Genomic DNA, 16,388 nt, shown 5'->3' with positions numbered 1-16,388 from the left:
TGTTTGAGGTGAGCCGGGGTGGCAGTGAGGAGGAGTGTGGAGGGGGGGACTTCTCACAAGCGCAATGGTGATAATGTGTCTCTTGGTATCTTAGGTAGCAGAAGCGATGATGGCTGCAGCATCCTACTCCGGAATGAGCAGTTGAGCAGAGCACCTGGGTGCTTCTAAGGAGGAGGTTGCTGTGGAAGAGGTTGGCCTTGGCCAGTGTGATGCTTACTGTCAGCATTGTTTCTGGGTTTTCTCTTTTTCAGTGAAGTGCAACCTGGTGACTGCAGGAGCATCCCAGATACCCATTTTTGGTCGCGGTTGGATTTAGAGCCCATGTTCCTCTGAAAACTAAGTCCAGGGGCTTGGAAGGGTCTGGAGGGAGTGGACTACGGTTGGGCATTGCAGGGAGGGCTTGAAGCTGGTGTAAGGGAGAGGGCTGTCCAGGAACAGGCCCCTTTGGGCAGGTCAAGGAAAGGGGTTTCTCTGTAGCCCGGGGGGCAGGGTAGTTCCAGCTTGCGTCTGTGGTGGTGTGTTATCTGTGGTCTGTGTTTTGTGTGTGTCTCAACATTGTCATTGCTTTCTGTGCTCAATGAGCACATTATGCATATCAGGTGCCATTCCTAGGGTCTGGAATGCCTGTACTCTTTGGCATAGTGTCCATTGGGTGCTTCTCATCTTGCATTTTGCGCTTAAAGCATGGATCGGTGTCACATCTTGGAAGTTTCCCATCAGTTCTCTTTTGTGGTGTCATCCCAGGCTGTGTCAGCAGCTCTTCTCTCTAGCAGTCCATTTGCATGGACTGTGGGACTTCTTCCCTGAAATCTTACTTTCTTAGGTCTTGAAGCAGGCTTCTTGCAGATCCATTGTCTTCGTTTAGAGTGTAACTTCTTGTAACGGACCATTCTGTTCAACTCTGCTCTTCTGGGGCTGCTGTAGAACCTCCTTGTTCTGGGCCATTGTGGCCCTGCTGGTCTTCTTGCCGGACAGCGTCTCCTGTCGGGGAGTCATTCTTGCAGAGTTTTCTCTGTTCTTTGAATCCCATTGTTTGTGGTGGTATGTGTAATGTTGGTCTGTGCCTGTGTGTGTGTTTTGTGCTCTTCTGCCCAGGGGTGTAGAGTGAGGGTTAGGTGGCATAGCGATAGGAGACCATGCTTAATCTGTTGATAGGCCTTGACTGTTCAGGCAGCAGTTGGGTAGTGAGCTCGCAAGGAGTTGCTTCTTGGCAGGCTGTGCGGTCTGTCATTATGGGCTTAGGTCTTAAATCCTGGCTTCTCAAAACTCCGTATTGGTTTTGACCACCATATGGGACTGCATCGTTTTGCAGCGTTTTGTGTTCTTTTGCACTGTATTATTATGCCTTGTATCGCCTGCCATGTGAGTGTCTCACACTGAATAGTCCTTTATTGTGTGTTGTATTGCAGTGCTCTATTTCTATTGAATTGTGCGGCCCTGTATTTTTTTTCTCATAGCACTGTATTTTTATTTGTATTGCTTTGTATTGCTCTGTATTGTTTTTGTGTTGTAGTGCTCTATATTTGAATTTTTATTGCAATGTTTGTGCATGTTGCCCTGCAGCACTTGCTACTTCTATGGACTGCTATTGGAGACTGTCTTGCCTTGTATGAACTTGTATTGTGTTTTGTAACGTGGAGCTCTGTATTTGAATATGTATAGGCTTGTATAACCATGTATTGTTTTTTTCTTGTGGAGCTCTGTATTTGGTCTAGCATTGCATTGTTTGTGTCTGTACTGGTCTTGGATTGCAGTGCTCTGTACTTGTAGTGAGCGATACCTGGGACCATCTTGCATTGCATGGCTCTATACTGTGTTTTGTCTTGCATTGCATCAGTCTATACTTGTATCAAATGTTACCTGAGAGTGTCCTGCTTTGTATGATGCCATATTGTGTGTTTTACTGCAGCACTCTGTACTTGATTTTGCATTGCAGTGTTTGTCTCTGTATTGGTCTGGCATTGCAGTGCTCTGTACTTGTATTCTCTGTTCTTGGAGACTGTCTTGCCTCCCCGTATTGCGTTTTGTAACGTGGAGCTCTGTATATACTTGATTTTGAATTGCATTGTATATCTCTGTTGGTCTTGCATTGCAGTGCTCTTTATGGATGCTCTCTGAGACTGGTAAGCGTTGTATGGGCCTGTGTTGTGGTTTGTCTTGTAGGTTATGTAAGAGTGTGTTGCATTGTATGGCATTAATGTTGCCAGTGTTCTCTGGTTCGGTGTTTAAGTCCATATGGTATGGCATTGCAGTGTCAGGGTAGAGGCTGGAAGCGACTTGGAGGTCTTTAGGCATGTGAGATGGAGTCGAGCTGATACAAATTGGATTGAGAGCTAGCATGAGGTAAACTTGTAACTCAGCAATGTCTTTCCTATTGGTTTTGCAGGCACTTTGCAGCAAACCTCCAGAAACAGTTGAGATGAGGTCTGAGGTGCAGCATGACAGGCCTCAGCAGTCGGTTGCTTTGGTGCTCATCAGTTATTAGGATGCTCTGGAATTCTTAATTGTCACAGAGGACTCTGTTATTCTTGGTTTTGGAGCGGAGCTGCAGAGGGCTCTCTTATATTCTGGCTGTGGTGTCTGTTAAGGAGGCTTGTGTTAGGTGTTTGCATGTGACAGAGCAGCACAAGGTGCTTGTAGAGCATCAGACATATTGTCATCGTACTGCAATCGCAGCAGCTGTCAGTAGTATCTATGCAGGTTTGAGTTATTGACATGGCACCAGTTGAGCACATCTTGTTTCACTGAATGATGTGCCAGGTCAGTGCCACTAGTCAGATCTAGCATCGTTTGTGCATTTGACTAATCCGTTTTGCGGCTTGGGCTTTACCGGCAGGTGTTTCCTCACTGACTGTTCTTGACAGTTATCCCAGGGGTTTATTTCCTGCGGCATCCTAGTTCCATTGTTTTTGTGGCATTTAGTCTCTGTCAGTTACTGTGACTCAATCCCCTGTCTTTCAGCCAGAGCCAAGGCGCTCTCAAGGCGGGGCATGCCAGAGGGTCTCTTCCATGTAGCCTTAGCATTGTTGTGTTTATTGTCAGGCTGTCTATCTTGGTGTAGCAGTAAGTCCTCTGCTTTGTAGTCTGGTTTCCCAAGGTCATGTGTGTAGAGAGTGTGTGTGTTTGAGGCAGAGATGCTTTGTGTGTTTGTGTAGCAATTCTAGTACGGGTGGAACAGTCCCAGAATGGGATGGTCCTGTGCTGATTAGCACGGCCCTTTTGGGTGGAGGCTGTATGTTTTTTTTGGGGGAATAGCTGGTAGCTGTGGGCCAGCAAGTTGTAGACTCCTTTCCATTCTGGCTTGCAGGTGCCACTGGGTAATTAGTATCCCTGAACAAATACTTGAGTGAATTTAGCTGGAGTATACAGTGATAGGCAAAGACAGACCAGAAGTGGAAGTAGCTCAGCATCCGGTTATGAAGGCTAGCTGTTTGGAATCATGTGGAGTAGCAATGTAGCTTTGAGGTACCTGGTGAGGCACTTCCAGGGATGGCTCTAGATGTGCTGTGACCTGCTTTTGTGGCAGGCATGTGGCCAAGGGTCTATGTTCTGAGTGTGGAGTGGAATGAGCGGCTGTGGAATGAGTGGTAGATTTTGAATGTGTCTGACGCTGTATGATGCTGTCAGGGTTAAATTTGTTTTTTAGTTCAAACTGTATGGGTGGCTGAGTCAATTTGTTATGAGATATGTAGGAATTAAGAACATAGTTTTTAAAACAATACAAAACAACCTACCAAAGCAAATCAGCTGGGGGATTTTTTTTTTGCCTTCCCCCAGCTGGGTTTTTTTTTCCCTGGTCCTGGTTGCTTGTCAAGGCGATGTTTATTGCCAGTGTTCGGGCCCCAGGCAGGTTTGGGCTGGGGCTTTTTCAGGCAGGGTGAATTCTGAGGCTACCGGGAACAGCGTTCCTGAGGAGCTCTGCAGACACTGTGCGATGGCTGGCTGGCTGGCTGGCAGGCAGCTGAATGGATGGGGTGAGTGTGTAGGGTGATAGGTGTGGTAGTTGACTGCCAGTGTTGTTGGATGGTGTGTGGTTGATGTTTATGTTATGGTAGCAGGTTGTTCGTGGGCTTGAGATGTATTCTTTTCCAGAGATGTAGGAGTAGCCAAACAAAAAACCAAACCATCCTAGAATAAAAAAACTCCAGCTGGGAGATTTTTTTTCCTTCCCTCAGCTGGGTTTTCTTTTCCTCAGTCCCGGCCACTCTGCGAGGCAACATTCATCACTGATACTTGGGTCGCGGGCAGGCTCAGGCCACGGTTTTAGCAGGCAGGGAGAATTTTGAGGCTCCTGGGAACAGTGTTCCTGAGGAGCACTGCAGACACAGGGCAATGGTAGGCAGGCGGCCAAATGGATGGGGTGAGTGTGCAGTGTGGTGTGCATGGTAGGTGACTGCAAATTGTGTCTGATGGTGTGTGGTTGATGATTGTGTTTCTGTAGCGGGTTGTATGTGGGCTTGAGATGTATTCTTTTCCAGAAATGTAGGAGTAGCCAAAAAAAACCCCAAACCATGTTAGAAGAAAAAAACCCCAGCTGGGGGATTTTTTATTTCCTTCCCCCAGCTGGGTTGTTTTTTTCCCTGGTCCCGGCTGCTCTGTGAGGTGATGTTCATTGCCAATGTTTGGGCTGCAGGCAGGCTTGGGCCGGGGTTTTGGCAGGCAGGGTGAATTTGGAGCCTTCTGGGAATGCTGTTTCTGGGGAGCGCTCCCCTGGAATGTTGGAATTCTGTATCACTGCAGGGATGCATCTGTAGCGGACAGTCATAGGAAGATGATTGAGGTTCATGGAGCAGAAGGGTGTGGGGAGTTGGATTAGATGGCAGTGTTGACAAGGACTGGCATGTGTAGGAGGTTGGCTTAACTGTATTGTAGAGTGTTAGGGTTGTAAATTGCTGTGGTCATTGTAGTTTGTGCAGAATGGTCTGTTTAATGTTTATATGAGCATGTAGGTGGGGAAGAGGAGAGGTCACTGGGTGAAGCAGAGCTCGGTCATGGTCTGCCTGGGTGAGCAGGTAGCAGAGATGATGTTGCCTTGTGGAGGAACAGTTATTTATGTGTAGCAGTGGCTTCCGTACTGAATGGAAGGCAGCAATACAGAAAGGACTGGACCTGTAAATCCACAAATCATAGCTACAATGTAGTTGAACGCTGTAATGGAGAGTTTGTAGAGTTTGATTTAAGGATTACATGGAATGAGTTAACTGCTGCTATTACTGTAGTCCATTTTAAGTTGAACAAGGCAGTAAGTCCTATTGTACTATTGTATTAAATGGTGGAAATGGAATGTGGGTAATGATAATGGAAAACATACTTCGTGTCAGTAATGAGCTAAATCAATCTGGAAAAACGAGAGAAACTGAAGTGTAGGACAGTGAAGGATGCAGGTTACCATCCCAGCGCTCAACAGACTGGGAAATGACTGTACTAAGCTAAAGGCAGCTGTCAATGTCCATACGTAAATAGGTGGGTTGGGGAAAAAATGTGCTGCACATAGTGACAGGTGTGGCTGGGGAGTATAAGGGCAATGAAACTGTGTGTTGTAAATAACCAAGTAAGGTGAAACAGGCATGTGAGGGCCAGTTGTACATCCCTTTAGTGTAATGTAGCTGTCAATGGTTTCAAAGAAATCATGTGTCTTACTACTTGGAGCATAGCTTAATAGCGGTAGCATAACTGCTGATCTAAGAGGGAGGAGTAGTTTGAAGGTCTCATAGAGCAATTGGTGGGTGTAACATATGTCCAAACTGGACTGTGATGTTCATGGGGCAATGGAGGCGATGAATGAACTGGGAGTTGTACTGCGGAGAAAGCATCTAATGAGCTGCTGAAGGGAATTCTAATTTGGACTTTTGAAGTATCCATCAGAAGTAGTAGAGGTATATAAGGTGGTTGAGGCATAGTACACTGGAAATATGTAGTATGCCAAATAAAACTGGATCTTTTAATAAAGTTTAAGAAAGTGTAATAAAGAGTTTTTAGTTTTCTGTCTCCAGTTCCTTTTATTGAGTGGTTTATTCCTCTGTGTGTACACTCCCTCAGTAGCATTAGACTTTCTCCTTGTCTTCAAATTGTATTGTGTTTATCTGTCAGTGTTGTGTGTTTTTCCTCTGTCTTTGTTTGATAGGTGAGTCTTTTTTTGACTGTTAGCATTTGCAGAAAAAGCAGAAGCTGGAAAAAAATGCCTTTATTTCTGGCAGACTGTGTCTGTCTTAGTTTTTGCTCTGCTTGTCTCGGACACCTTTGGTTAAGACTGAGAATAACAGTGCAAAACAATCTGGCTTTCAGATGTAGTTTTCATTGTTCTTTGTGTGAAGTTTGTTTTCTCAGAGTGTGTCAGTCTGTGTTTTAATCCTATGTCTTACACCTTAGCTTGTCAGCCAAAGAGAAAACAAATTGTATTTTTCCTCTTTGTCTTTGTCTCAACCTTGAAATAAAGTAATACTAAGAAGGGCAAAAAAGTCTGTCCCAGCATTTCAGTAGTTGATTGTTAGCTCTTGGTGACAGTGGTTTAATGATTGTAACTGAAATTATTGCAAAAAATATTGTTACAGCACTGCAGACTTGCCCCCCCCCAGGAGTAATGTAAATAATACTTATTTAAGCATTTAAAAAGAAATTGCTCCCAAATTTCTATAGACTAAAAATAAGTGTGTATATATAAAAACTCTACCTGACCCCCAACAATTTACAAGCAGTATAAAATGACCTAACACCTCATTATGTTAACAACACAGCCAATTATACCAACACCATCACCACAATCTCCATTCTCCAAGAACAACCACAACTCACTACCCCAATAACATATAAAACAGCACTGCACTGTACAAAACCCAAATAACAACACCCAACACTCAAGGACCAGAAAGACACCCCTCTAAAACAGAAACAACCATGGAAAATGTCCAACTCCAACTCTATAATCAACACACACATCTCTCTAACAATGAAATCAATCACATAACACGAAAAGCAACTCTATGATCCCAATTCCAACTCTATGATCCCAAACTCAACAGAAACCCAGAACTCAAATTGGCACTTCTGTGCTCAACACAGCATGACGCCACAGAACTTCCAACTTCTGGAACCACAACTCGATGGTATGGAAGTCCTCCACAAAACCGGAACCAAAACTCTATGGTTACAGAGAAAACCACTATGATCCAGAATTCCTCCCAACACCGAAAGTCCATCTCTATGGTCACCAAACACAACTCTAAGATCCTCAATTCCTCTGAAAACCAGAAACACGGGACAGGAACAGGAAACATCCATCTCTATGATCCCAACCACAGACTCCAGCACCCATGATCCCTCCACACACCCAGAACTGACCACTTATGTAACACACACACCCATCTCTACGTGCCAGAGGTCCACCAAAACCCTGGAAAACACTTATCACCCCCACAGGACTCTTAATCACCTGGAAGATCTCCTGTGGTAACAATTAAGCCACAAAAACACAAATTACGGTTATCAACCAACACATAAAATTACACACTACAGTTCACAGCACAACAACATGACAATTAACAGGGTTAGAACGTTAGAGGGTTACACACATTACAGTTATGGGTTTATGGGTTAGGCTTAGGGTGGTTAGGGTATAGTTTAAGGTTAGGTTTAGGGTTAACCCACATTGCCACCGGTAAGACCCAACAACACACATTGCCACCTATAAGATGTAGAAGACTGCTACAAACTGGTTTTGTCTCGACATTGCCATTGTCATCTCTTGCTGGCCTCTGGAAAGAAACCGCCACAACGACCTGCAGGAAAGTGCTTGCGCACAGAGTAGCCCGTGGACGGGCAAGAACGGACTTGTCTAAGCAGGCAGCACGCATGGCAGGAACTGCATGTATGCGGACATGCTCTGCGCATGCACAAATGCCCCTATAAAAGTGCAGCACGTGGTTCTCGCCGCCCTCTTGCTCTCCTCCTCAGCGCGTGGCTGCTGGGCTCTACTCTTGCCGGGGCTCCACGCCTGCACAGAGACTGAGCCGACTGGACATCGCTGGACATCGTCGAATCCGTGGTGGTGGTAACTGATCCTCTCCCCCTGCACTTCTTTTCCTCTTCCGCTGGGGTTTTTCCGACTTTACCCTTTATTTTTTCCTGTCTTGTCTTCCCCCCCCCCAATGCCATCCCCGCCAGACCTCAGATTCCCGGTTCACTGAAAATAAAGTTTACAGGGTTGCACGGCATATGACTGCGTTTGCATCTTAATCTCGTCTCCTGGGATTGCATCGAAACCTCCCCGATAAAGGATTGGGACATTTTTATTGGCGTCATGGACAGGATCCCTCGAGACAAGAGTGCCGTGCCTCCTTGTTGTGGTGCCTTCTGTGATTGCCTGTGAATGAGGGTGAACGAAGTGTGAGGAAGGCATGAATGGCGGTTTCTCATTTCCTTTTGTACTGCTCTTATCACGGACTTGCGTATTAGTATATGTTTTGGCCTCCTGGGAGTGAATAGGGGAAACCTGGACTTTCAGGTGTGACCCTCTTGGGAAGATATCCCCTTTGTAGGAAGGAACTTTGTGGGAACTTTGTATATTAGTTTACGGTTTGGCCTCCTGGGAGCACATACAGGAAACTTGGACTTTAAGGTGTGACCCTCTCAGGATGATATCCCCTTTGTAGGAACTTTTGTAGGAACTTTGTGGGAACTTTGTGCTTTAGTTTAAGTTTTGGCCTCCCGGGAACATATAGGGGAAGCTCCGATTTCAAAGCGTGGCCCTCCCAGGACGACATCCCCTTTGTAGGAAGATGGCCGCCCCGCAGGCAGCCGACATGTGTGATTGTGTGTCCGTGCAGGCTGAGGAAACAGAGAGGCTGTATGACTTTCTAGAGGCTCACCAAGCTCGCCCCTCGCTCCAGGGGCAAGGCTGGGTGAGGGACCATTGGTTTCGGTTACAGAGTGTGATAGACAGAATGAAAGTGTTGCAAAAAGAAGCCACAGTTAAGAGGGGTAAGGGAAAAGTGATCATCTGTGCGGTGTTGGGAGTGAGTTTGGCTGCTGCGGTGGAGGAAAGGAACCAGAGGTCTGGTCAGGCTGAGGCGGTGGTAGATTCTCTGCAAGTGACAATAGAAACGCTGCGGGAACAGCTGCGGGAAAGTAAATGGCTGCTGGAGGAGGAGAGGTGCCAAAACGTAATATTGAAGGAGGAGTTAAGGAATCAGCTCCGGAGGGAGGCAGACTCCTTGGCAGAAACAGAAGTAGCGCGGGCAGAGAAAGGGATACGATCGAACTATCCCCAGGGTGACTTGAAGGGAGCAAAAGAGACAGCAGGCAGCCCCCCCAACATGTACCCGTTGCTTAAAACAGAATTCGTATATGAAGACGACGGTGATAATCGTCCCCAGGTTATTACTAAAGAAATCCCTTTTGCGGCAACCGAATTGGCAAAGCTGCAAAAAGATTTTGCGAGAACCGCGAGAGAATCAGAGACCGAATATGTCTGGAGGGTGTCCCTGTCGGGGGGGGGAACGGGATCTTGTTGTTGGAAAGGGAAGCGGAAGGGTACTGGGGCCCGGGCGTGTTCTTAACCACCGGCGATCGCCGAGCCTTGTGGTCGCTGACTCAGAGGACTGCGTACTGGGCGGGGGGTTTGAACCCGCTGGAGAGGGGGGATCCCCTGGCCATAATGGGCACAACAGATCAGTTGCTGGAAAGTGTGCAGAAAGTGGCTTGTCTTCAGATGATGTATGATTGGGAGCTCAAGCCTAATCTGAGCTCCCCGATGCTGCTGCTGGCAGACCCCAAAAGAATGACTCCTCTAATACGGGGGCTTCCTGATTCCCTGAAACCCATAGGGATCCAGCTGCAGGGGAGAATTCAAAACACGCCCAGCGAGGAGAGAATCGAGGCTGCCCTGGAGGGGGGGGCAGCCCCCAACCGTCAGTGGCCGAGGAGGAAAGTGTGGACGTGGGGGGAGATAGCCCAAGAGCTGATTAACTATGGGAGGAAATACGGACCTGTTAACCGGCCATATCCAAGGGCTGAAACCAGAGCCGTGCGAGCCACAGAGCGAGGCAGTGGGCAGTCGTTTTTCTCAGAGAGAAGCCTGGATCTGGCCGGGAAAGAAAAGCCCCTAAATCGGCAGGAACTCTGGCAGTTAAGGCTTCAGAAGGGCATTCCTCTGGACCTCATGGATGGGCTCCCGACCAAGAAGCTGGAACAGCTTGTGCAGAGATGGTCAGGGCAAGGAATCAGTTCTGAGCCAGGTCCTAGTGCCCCACCGTTGGTGGATCTGGGGGGGAAGCAAAATAGGGAGAAGATGGTGGGAAACTAAATCCTCCGCTCCCCCAGGGTGAGGGGGGAGGCGGAGGGTAGATGTTTGTAAGACAGCTTACCTGCAGTAACAAAGGGGATTTATTGATTACGGTGGCGGTAGGGCCAAAGAGGAGAACGGTAACCTTTTTGGTTGACACTGGAGCACAAATTACTGCGCTAACCCGGATCGAGGCGGAACGGTGTGGAATTTCGGTCCCATCCAAAAGCCTGATAGTTTTACACGCCTTGGGGAAAACTCAGACAGTGCCCATGACTCTTGGTGACATTATGGCTACTGGGGGAGGAAGACCCCGTGGACACCATGGTAGCTGTGGGACCTTTCCAAATGAACCTTTTAGGCATGGATGTTTTAAAGGGTAAACAGTGGCGTGATACCCAGGGAAATTCGTGGTCCTTCGGTGTCCCCCAAATTAGACAGTTGGCTCAAACCCCCAGCGTAGAGCTGCGTCTGCTACAACCGGCGCCTGCCCTCCCCCCTTCCAAATTAACGAATGTGAAATGCTACCCGCTGCTGCTGGGAGCCAGGGCAGGCATAGCCCCGGTGCTGGCAGAGCTGCGGGAACAAGGAGTGGTGGTTCCCACCCACTCGCCTTACAATTCCCTGGTCTGGCCGGTGCGAAAACCTAATGGAAAGTGGCGGTTAAAGGTCGATTACCGCCGTTTGAATGCTAATACGGGACCGTTAACTGCTGCTGTGCCCAACATTGCCGAGCTCATTAGCACCATTCAGGACCACATGCACCCGATTCTGGCAACTATTGATGTTAAGGACATGTTCTTTATGGTTCCCCTTCAACCTGAAGATCAGAGCTGTTTTGCTTTCACCTGGGAAGGACAGCAATACACTTTCACACAGCTTCCCCTGGGCTATAAGCACTCTCCCACGTTAGCTCACCACTCCCTAGCGCAGGAATTGGAAGTGATCCCCATACAAGCGGGGGTGAAGATTTATCAGTATATAGATGATGTGTTTGTCGGAGGGAGTCAGATAGAGGAAGTTAAGGAGGCGCAGAGGGACATTATCACCCATTTAGAACGTATAGGATTGACGATTCCGCCCAAAAAGATACAAGCACCTTCTAGTGAAGTGAAATTTTTGGGAATCTGGCGGAGGGGGGGAATGACTTGTATCCCCCTTGATACTCTGTCCTCCCTCGACCTAATTAAAATGCCAGAATCAAAGAAAGATCTGCAACATGCATTAGGACTACTTGTATTCTGGAGGAAACATATCCCTGATTTTTCGATTATTGCTAGACTTTTGTATGATTTACTGAGGAAAAAGGCCCAATGGGAGTGGACCCAGGTCCACGATGAGGTGTTACGACTGTTGGTGTTTGAGGCAAATGCATACCAAGCCCTGGGACCTATCCATCCGACAGACTCAGTCCAAATCGAATGGGGGTTTGCCCGAACTGGGCTCTCAATTCATTTGTGGGAGAAGGGACCAGAGGGGCCCATTCGGCCCATCGGATTCTATTCACGTAGTTTCAAGGATGCTGAAAAAAGGTACACAACTTGGGAAAAGGGCCTATTTGTAGTTAGTCTAGCTTTGAGAGATGCTGAAAAAACTATCCGACAGCAGCTCATAATCCTTCAGGGCCCATTTAAAGTGACCAAAGCAGTTTTAACAGGAACCCCACCCCCTGACGGGGTGGCTCAAAGAGCCTCCGTACGGAAATGGTATGCCAAAATAGAACATTATTGTGAGATCTTTTCTGTATCTGAAGGAGCTACTAAAGTGTTGAATATACAGGATGAGGCAGACCTAGATAAGGATGCGCCCCAGCTTGCTCCTGTGATACAAATAGCTCCCGCATTTTCTCAACAGTTGAAGAACATATGGTTTACAGATACTTCATCGAAGCGAGAAGGAAAGATTTGGAAGTATCGAGCTGTGGCACTTCAGGTCGGGACTAAGGAACAAATCATTACTGAAGGGGAGGGCAGCGCGCAGGTGGGAGAGCTAACTGCAGTGTGGAGTGTATTCCAGCATGAGGCCCAAGCTGCTTCCCCTGTATGTATTTATACTGACTCCTATGCGGTTTTTAAAGGCTGCACAGAGTGGCTGCCATTCTGGGAACAGAATGAATGGGAGGTTAACAGGATACCGATATGGCAAAAGGAAAAATGGCAAGATATTCTTTCAATTCTAAATGTGGGAAGTTTGCAGTGGCATGGGTTGCATCCCACCAACAAAGTGACACCCCAGTGAACCGATGGAATGCTGAAGTGGATGAACTAGCTCGACTAGCTCCTCTGCAGAGCACCCAAATAACAGAAAATTCGGAACATTTATTAGAATGGCTGCATATAAAATGGAAACATTCAGGGATAAATGATTGATTTCGTGAGGCACAAGCTCGAGGGTGGCCAGTTACCAGGGAGGAATGCAAAACGTGTATATCCTCTTGTGAACAGTGTCGTGTCCCTTTGGACAGACACCCCCTGGAAAATGACCCCCTGCACTTAAGAGAAGGAAAATGTTTGTGGGAGGCCTGGCAGGTGGATTACATTGGTCCGTTTTGAAAATCAGAGGGAAAATGTTACATATTGGTGGGTGTTGAAATAGTGTCTGGACTAGTACAGGCCAAAGCATGTGCCAAGGTGACAGGGGAGAATACTGTGAAGGCCCTGAAAGAATGGTTTGGGATCTTCCCTAAACCGCAATCGATTCAATCAGACAATGGTTCACACTTCACAGCTAAAATAGTTCAAGAATGGGCGGCCCAAGAGGGAATTTCATGGGTGTTCCACACACCATACTACCCACAAGCAAATGGGATCATGGAAAGAACAAATGGTTTACTAAAGCGATTTATGAAACCACACAAATCAGGATGGGCCAAGCGGGTGGGGGACACAGTGACCACTGTCAATAGCCGCTGGGGAACAAATGGATGCCCAAAGATTACAGTGTTTTGCCTCCAGGCACCAACAATTATGCCCAGCTTGCATGGCCCTGGTCACTCTAACAACCCATCCCATTTCCCCGGGCAACCTGTCCTGCTTGAACTCCCCACTGTGGGAGCAGTACCTTTGGTACTGGACACCCCGGGGAACAAATATATTTGGAAGGCGAGAGACGCTTGTGGGAAGGTCCATAAGATTCACACTAAGTGGATTATTCCTTCCTTCTGACCTGAGAAGCGAGTTTGTTTCTGTTCTTACTTTCCAGGAAGGAACAACTGACCCGGACACACCCTCCCGGAGGAAGCAAAATGGACACAGATTGTGACTTAATCAGAATGCGCACGTTATTGTTGGTCATATTGGTTTGGGGATGCATCTATGGAAGCCATGGAAAACCACTTCCTCCACCTCCCACGGATCCCTACGATCCCTTTAAGGACAATGAGTTTGTATTGTTAGCCAAGGCTGGCTAACAGCCGAACTTTTAATCGAACTTTTAATCTGAGTCGAACTTTTAATCTGAGTCACTGTTGGGTTTGTGGTGGACCCCTGGGGTTATCGAGCTGGCCATGAACGTCTACACCCCTCACCCCAGCCCAGATTGTGAGCAATTACAGTGACACCACGAATGCTACTTGGGGTGATAGCGGAACATGGCCAATTCAGTTTCTGGCTGTCGGGCAATATTGTTTAAACCATGTTCAGGAGGGAGGGAACCATGTTGGGGAAAGCAAGTGCAAATGGACACTCACCCGTAAGTTAGTTGATAAAGACAGAGGTGTCCACATATGGATGTGTCTTGATGAAGCCGGGCACGATCGGGGATTTAAGGGATACTGGTCAAGCAAAAATGAAACCTTCCTCCAGCAGTCCAATTATTACCCCTATAGTCAAGTGTGTGAGTGGATTCTGGTGCCTGGTACTGCAGTGGCCGCATAAACGACAACCCCACTGAGATTTTTAGCACTTTTGGCAACAAGGACACAACTAATTTTCAATCTCCAAGGGAGACAGCTGGACCATTTGCTTATGGCACTAAGGCAAAAAGGTGTCATTACTGGATCTGCGGACATACTGCTTACAAACGTTTACCGGCAGAATGGTCAGGGACTTGTTACGTAGGGATTATCCGGCCCATGTTTTTCCTCCTCCCAGAGACGGGTGGACCTCGTCTGGGGACAAGACTATATGATGATCTGGGGGATAGAAGGATTGCCTGTAAAACGCGATCTATTGAGGTTAACCTGGGTGGAACGCAAAAATGGGGGAGTGATGAGTGGCCTCCTGAGAGGATAATTCAGCATTACGGACCTGCCACCTGGAACCCCAATGAACCAATATCAGGGGCAAGGGAACCAATTTATAATTTAAATCAGATAATTCGATTGCAAGTGGCTCTAGAAATCATCACTAATAAAACTGCAGATGCCTTAGACCTTTTAACTCGGCAGTCTCAACAGATGCGCACGGCAATCCTTCAACATCGCATGGTCCTGGATTACCTGTTAGCTGAAGGGGGGGGTGTGTGTGGGAAACTAAATATTTCTAACGTTTGCTTGGAGATGGATGACGTGGGCGAAGTGGTCCTCCAGTTGACCAAAGATATTAGGAGAATCGCTCACGTTCCAGTACAAACATGGAATGGTTGGACTGGTGATTTGTGGTCCTGGTTGCCAGGGACACGATGCGTAAAACAATTACTACTATTTTTGTTATGCACAGTTGCTGCTTTAATATTTTTACCATGTATTATTCCCTGTTTTGTTCAGTTAATCTGACATGTGGTATCCAATATGCAATTCATACCCATCATGTCACCTGACAGCGTAAGACAGATCCATGTCATTCGTCAACCAAAACTGACCACTGTACCCATAATTTAGACCCTATAGAATTCACAGACTGTCAGAGGGAAGAATTGCATACCTATATCCATGTCACACCCACCCTGATTTTCTATGTTTGTTATCATGAAAAGACTACCTCATACATACCTGATTTCTCAAACTTTTGTTCAGAAAGACATTGTTAAAACTAGCAGTGTTAGAAGAGACAGTGTTTACATTGTGGAATGTTTCAACCTGCCTACGATTGTGTGTTTCTGTGCCAAACCCCTTTATTTTTTGGTCTCTCCTTCCCCTGCTGTGTCACCCATCCCCTCCATCCTTGTTTCTACCCCTATTTCTCTCTCTCTCTCTCTCTCTCATTCTCATTTCTTGTTCCCTATCTCTAGACCACCACCACCTCCCACACCACAGCAAAGGCAGCAATATCAAGACATGGGGTGGTGTAGAAGACCGCTACAAACTGGTTTTGTCTCGACATTGCCATTGTCATCTCTTGCTGGCCTCTGAAAAGAAACCGCCACAACGACCTGCAGGAAAGTGCTTGCGCACAGAGTAGCCCGTGGACGGGCAAGAATGGACTTGTCTAAGCAGGCAGCACGCATGGCAGGAACTGCATGTATGCGGACATGCTCTGCGCATGCGCAAATGCCCCTATAAAAGGGATAGCATCGAAACCTCCCCGATATCGGATCAGGAAATAAGACCAACAACTCACATTGCCACCTAAAACACCCAGCACCACACATTGCCACTTAAAGGCCCAACAAGACACATTACTACCTAAAAGACCCAACAACACACATTGCCTCCTAAACTACCCAAGAACACGCATTGCAACCTAAAAGACCCAACAACACACATTGCCATCTAAAACATAAAATACACATTGCCACCTCAAAAACCGAACAACAGACATTGCCTCCAAAAAGACTCATCAACACACATTGCCACCTAAAAGACCCAACACCACACATTGCCACCTAAAAGACCCAATAACACACATTGCCACCTAAAACATACAACACGCATTGCCACCTAAAAGACACAAATCACATTGCCACCTAAAAGACCCAACAACAGACATTGCCACCTACAACACCCAACACCAAATATTGCTACTTAATGGCCCAACAAGACACATTGCCACCTCAAAGACCCAGCAACTCACTTTGCCACCTAAAACATACAACAACACACATTGCCACCTAAAAGGCCCAACGACACACATTGCCACCTAAAAGACCTAGGAAGACACATTGCCAACTAGAAACACAACACATTGCCACCTAAAAGACCTAGGAACACACATTGCTAGCTGAAAGACCC

General features: G+C 47.0%; 1 protein-coding gene across 1 annotated transcript; it reads left to right on the top strand.

Moving 5' to 3' along the window:
- Positions 1–8,296: 8,296 nt before the first annotated feature.
- On the top strand, positions 8,297–13,443 carry LOC142361708 (uncharacterized). The gene is given in 8 exon segments (XM_075424115.1): positions 8,297–8,321; positions 8,535–8,614; positions 8,718–9,485; positions 9,488–10,288; positions 11,213–11,389; positions 11,747–11,914; positions 12,724–12,787; positions 12,887–13,443. Coding segments are annotated over 8 exon segments (2,640 nt in total).
- The last annotated feature ends 2,945 nt before the right edge of the window (positions 13,444–16,388 follow it).

Source organism: Opisthocomus hoazin, chromosome 6 (genome assembly GCF_030867145.1).
Source record: "Opisthocomus hoazin isolate bOpiHoa1 chromosome 6, bOpiHoa1.hap1, whole genome shotgun sequence".
Lineage (NCBI taxonomy): Eukaryota > Metazoa > Chordata > Aves > Opisthocomiformes > Opisthocomidae > Opisthocomus > Opisthocomus hoazin.
The sequence above is the reverse complement of the archived record's forward strand: the minus strand, read 5'-3'. Positions and strand labels throughout refer to the sequence as shown.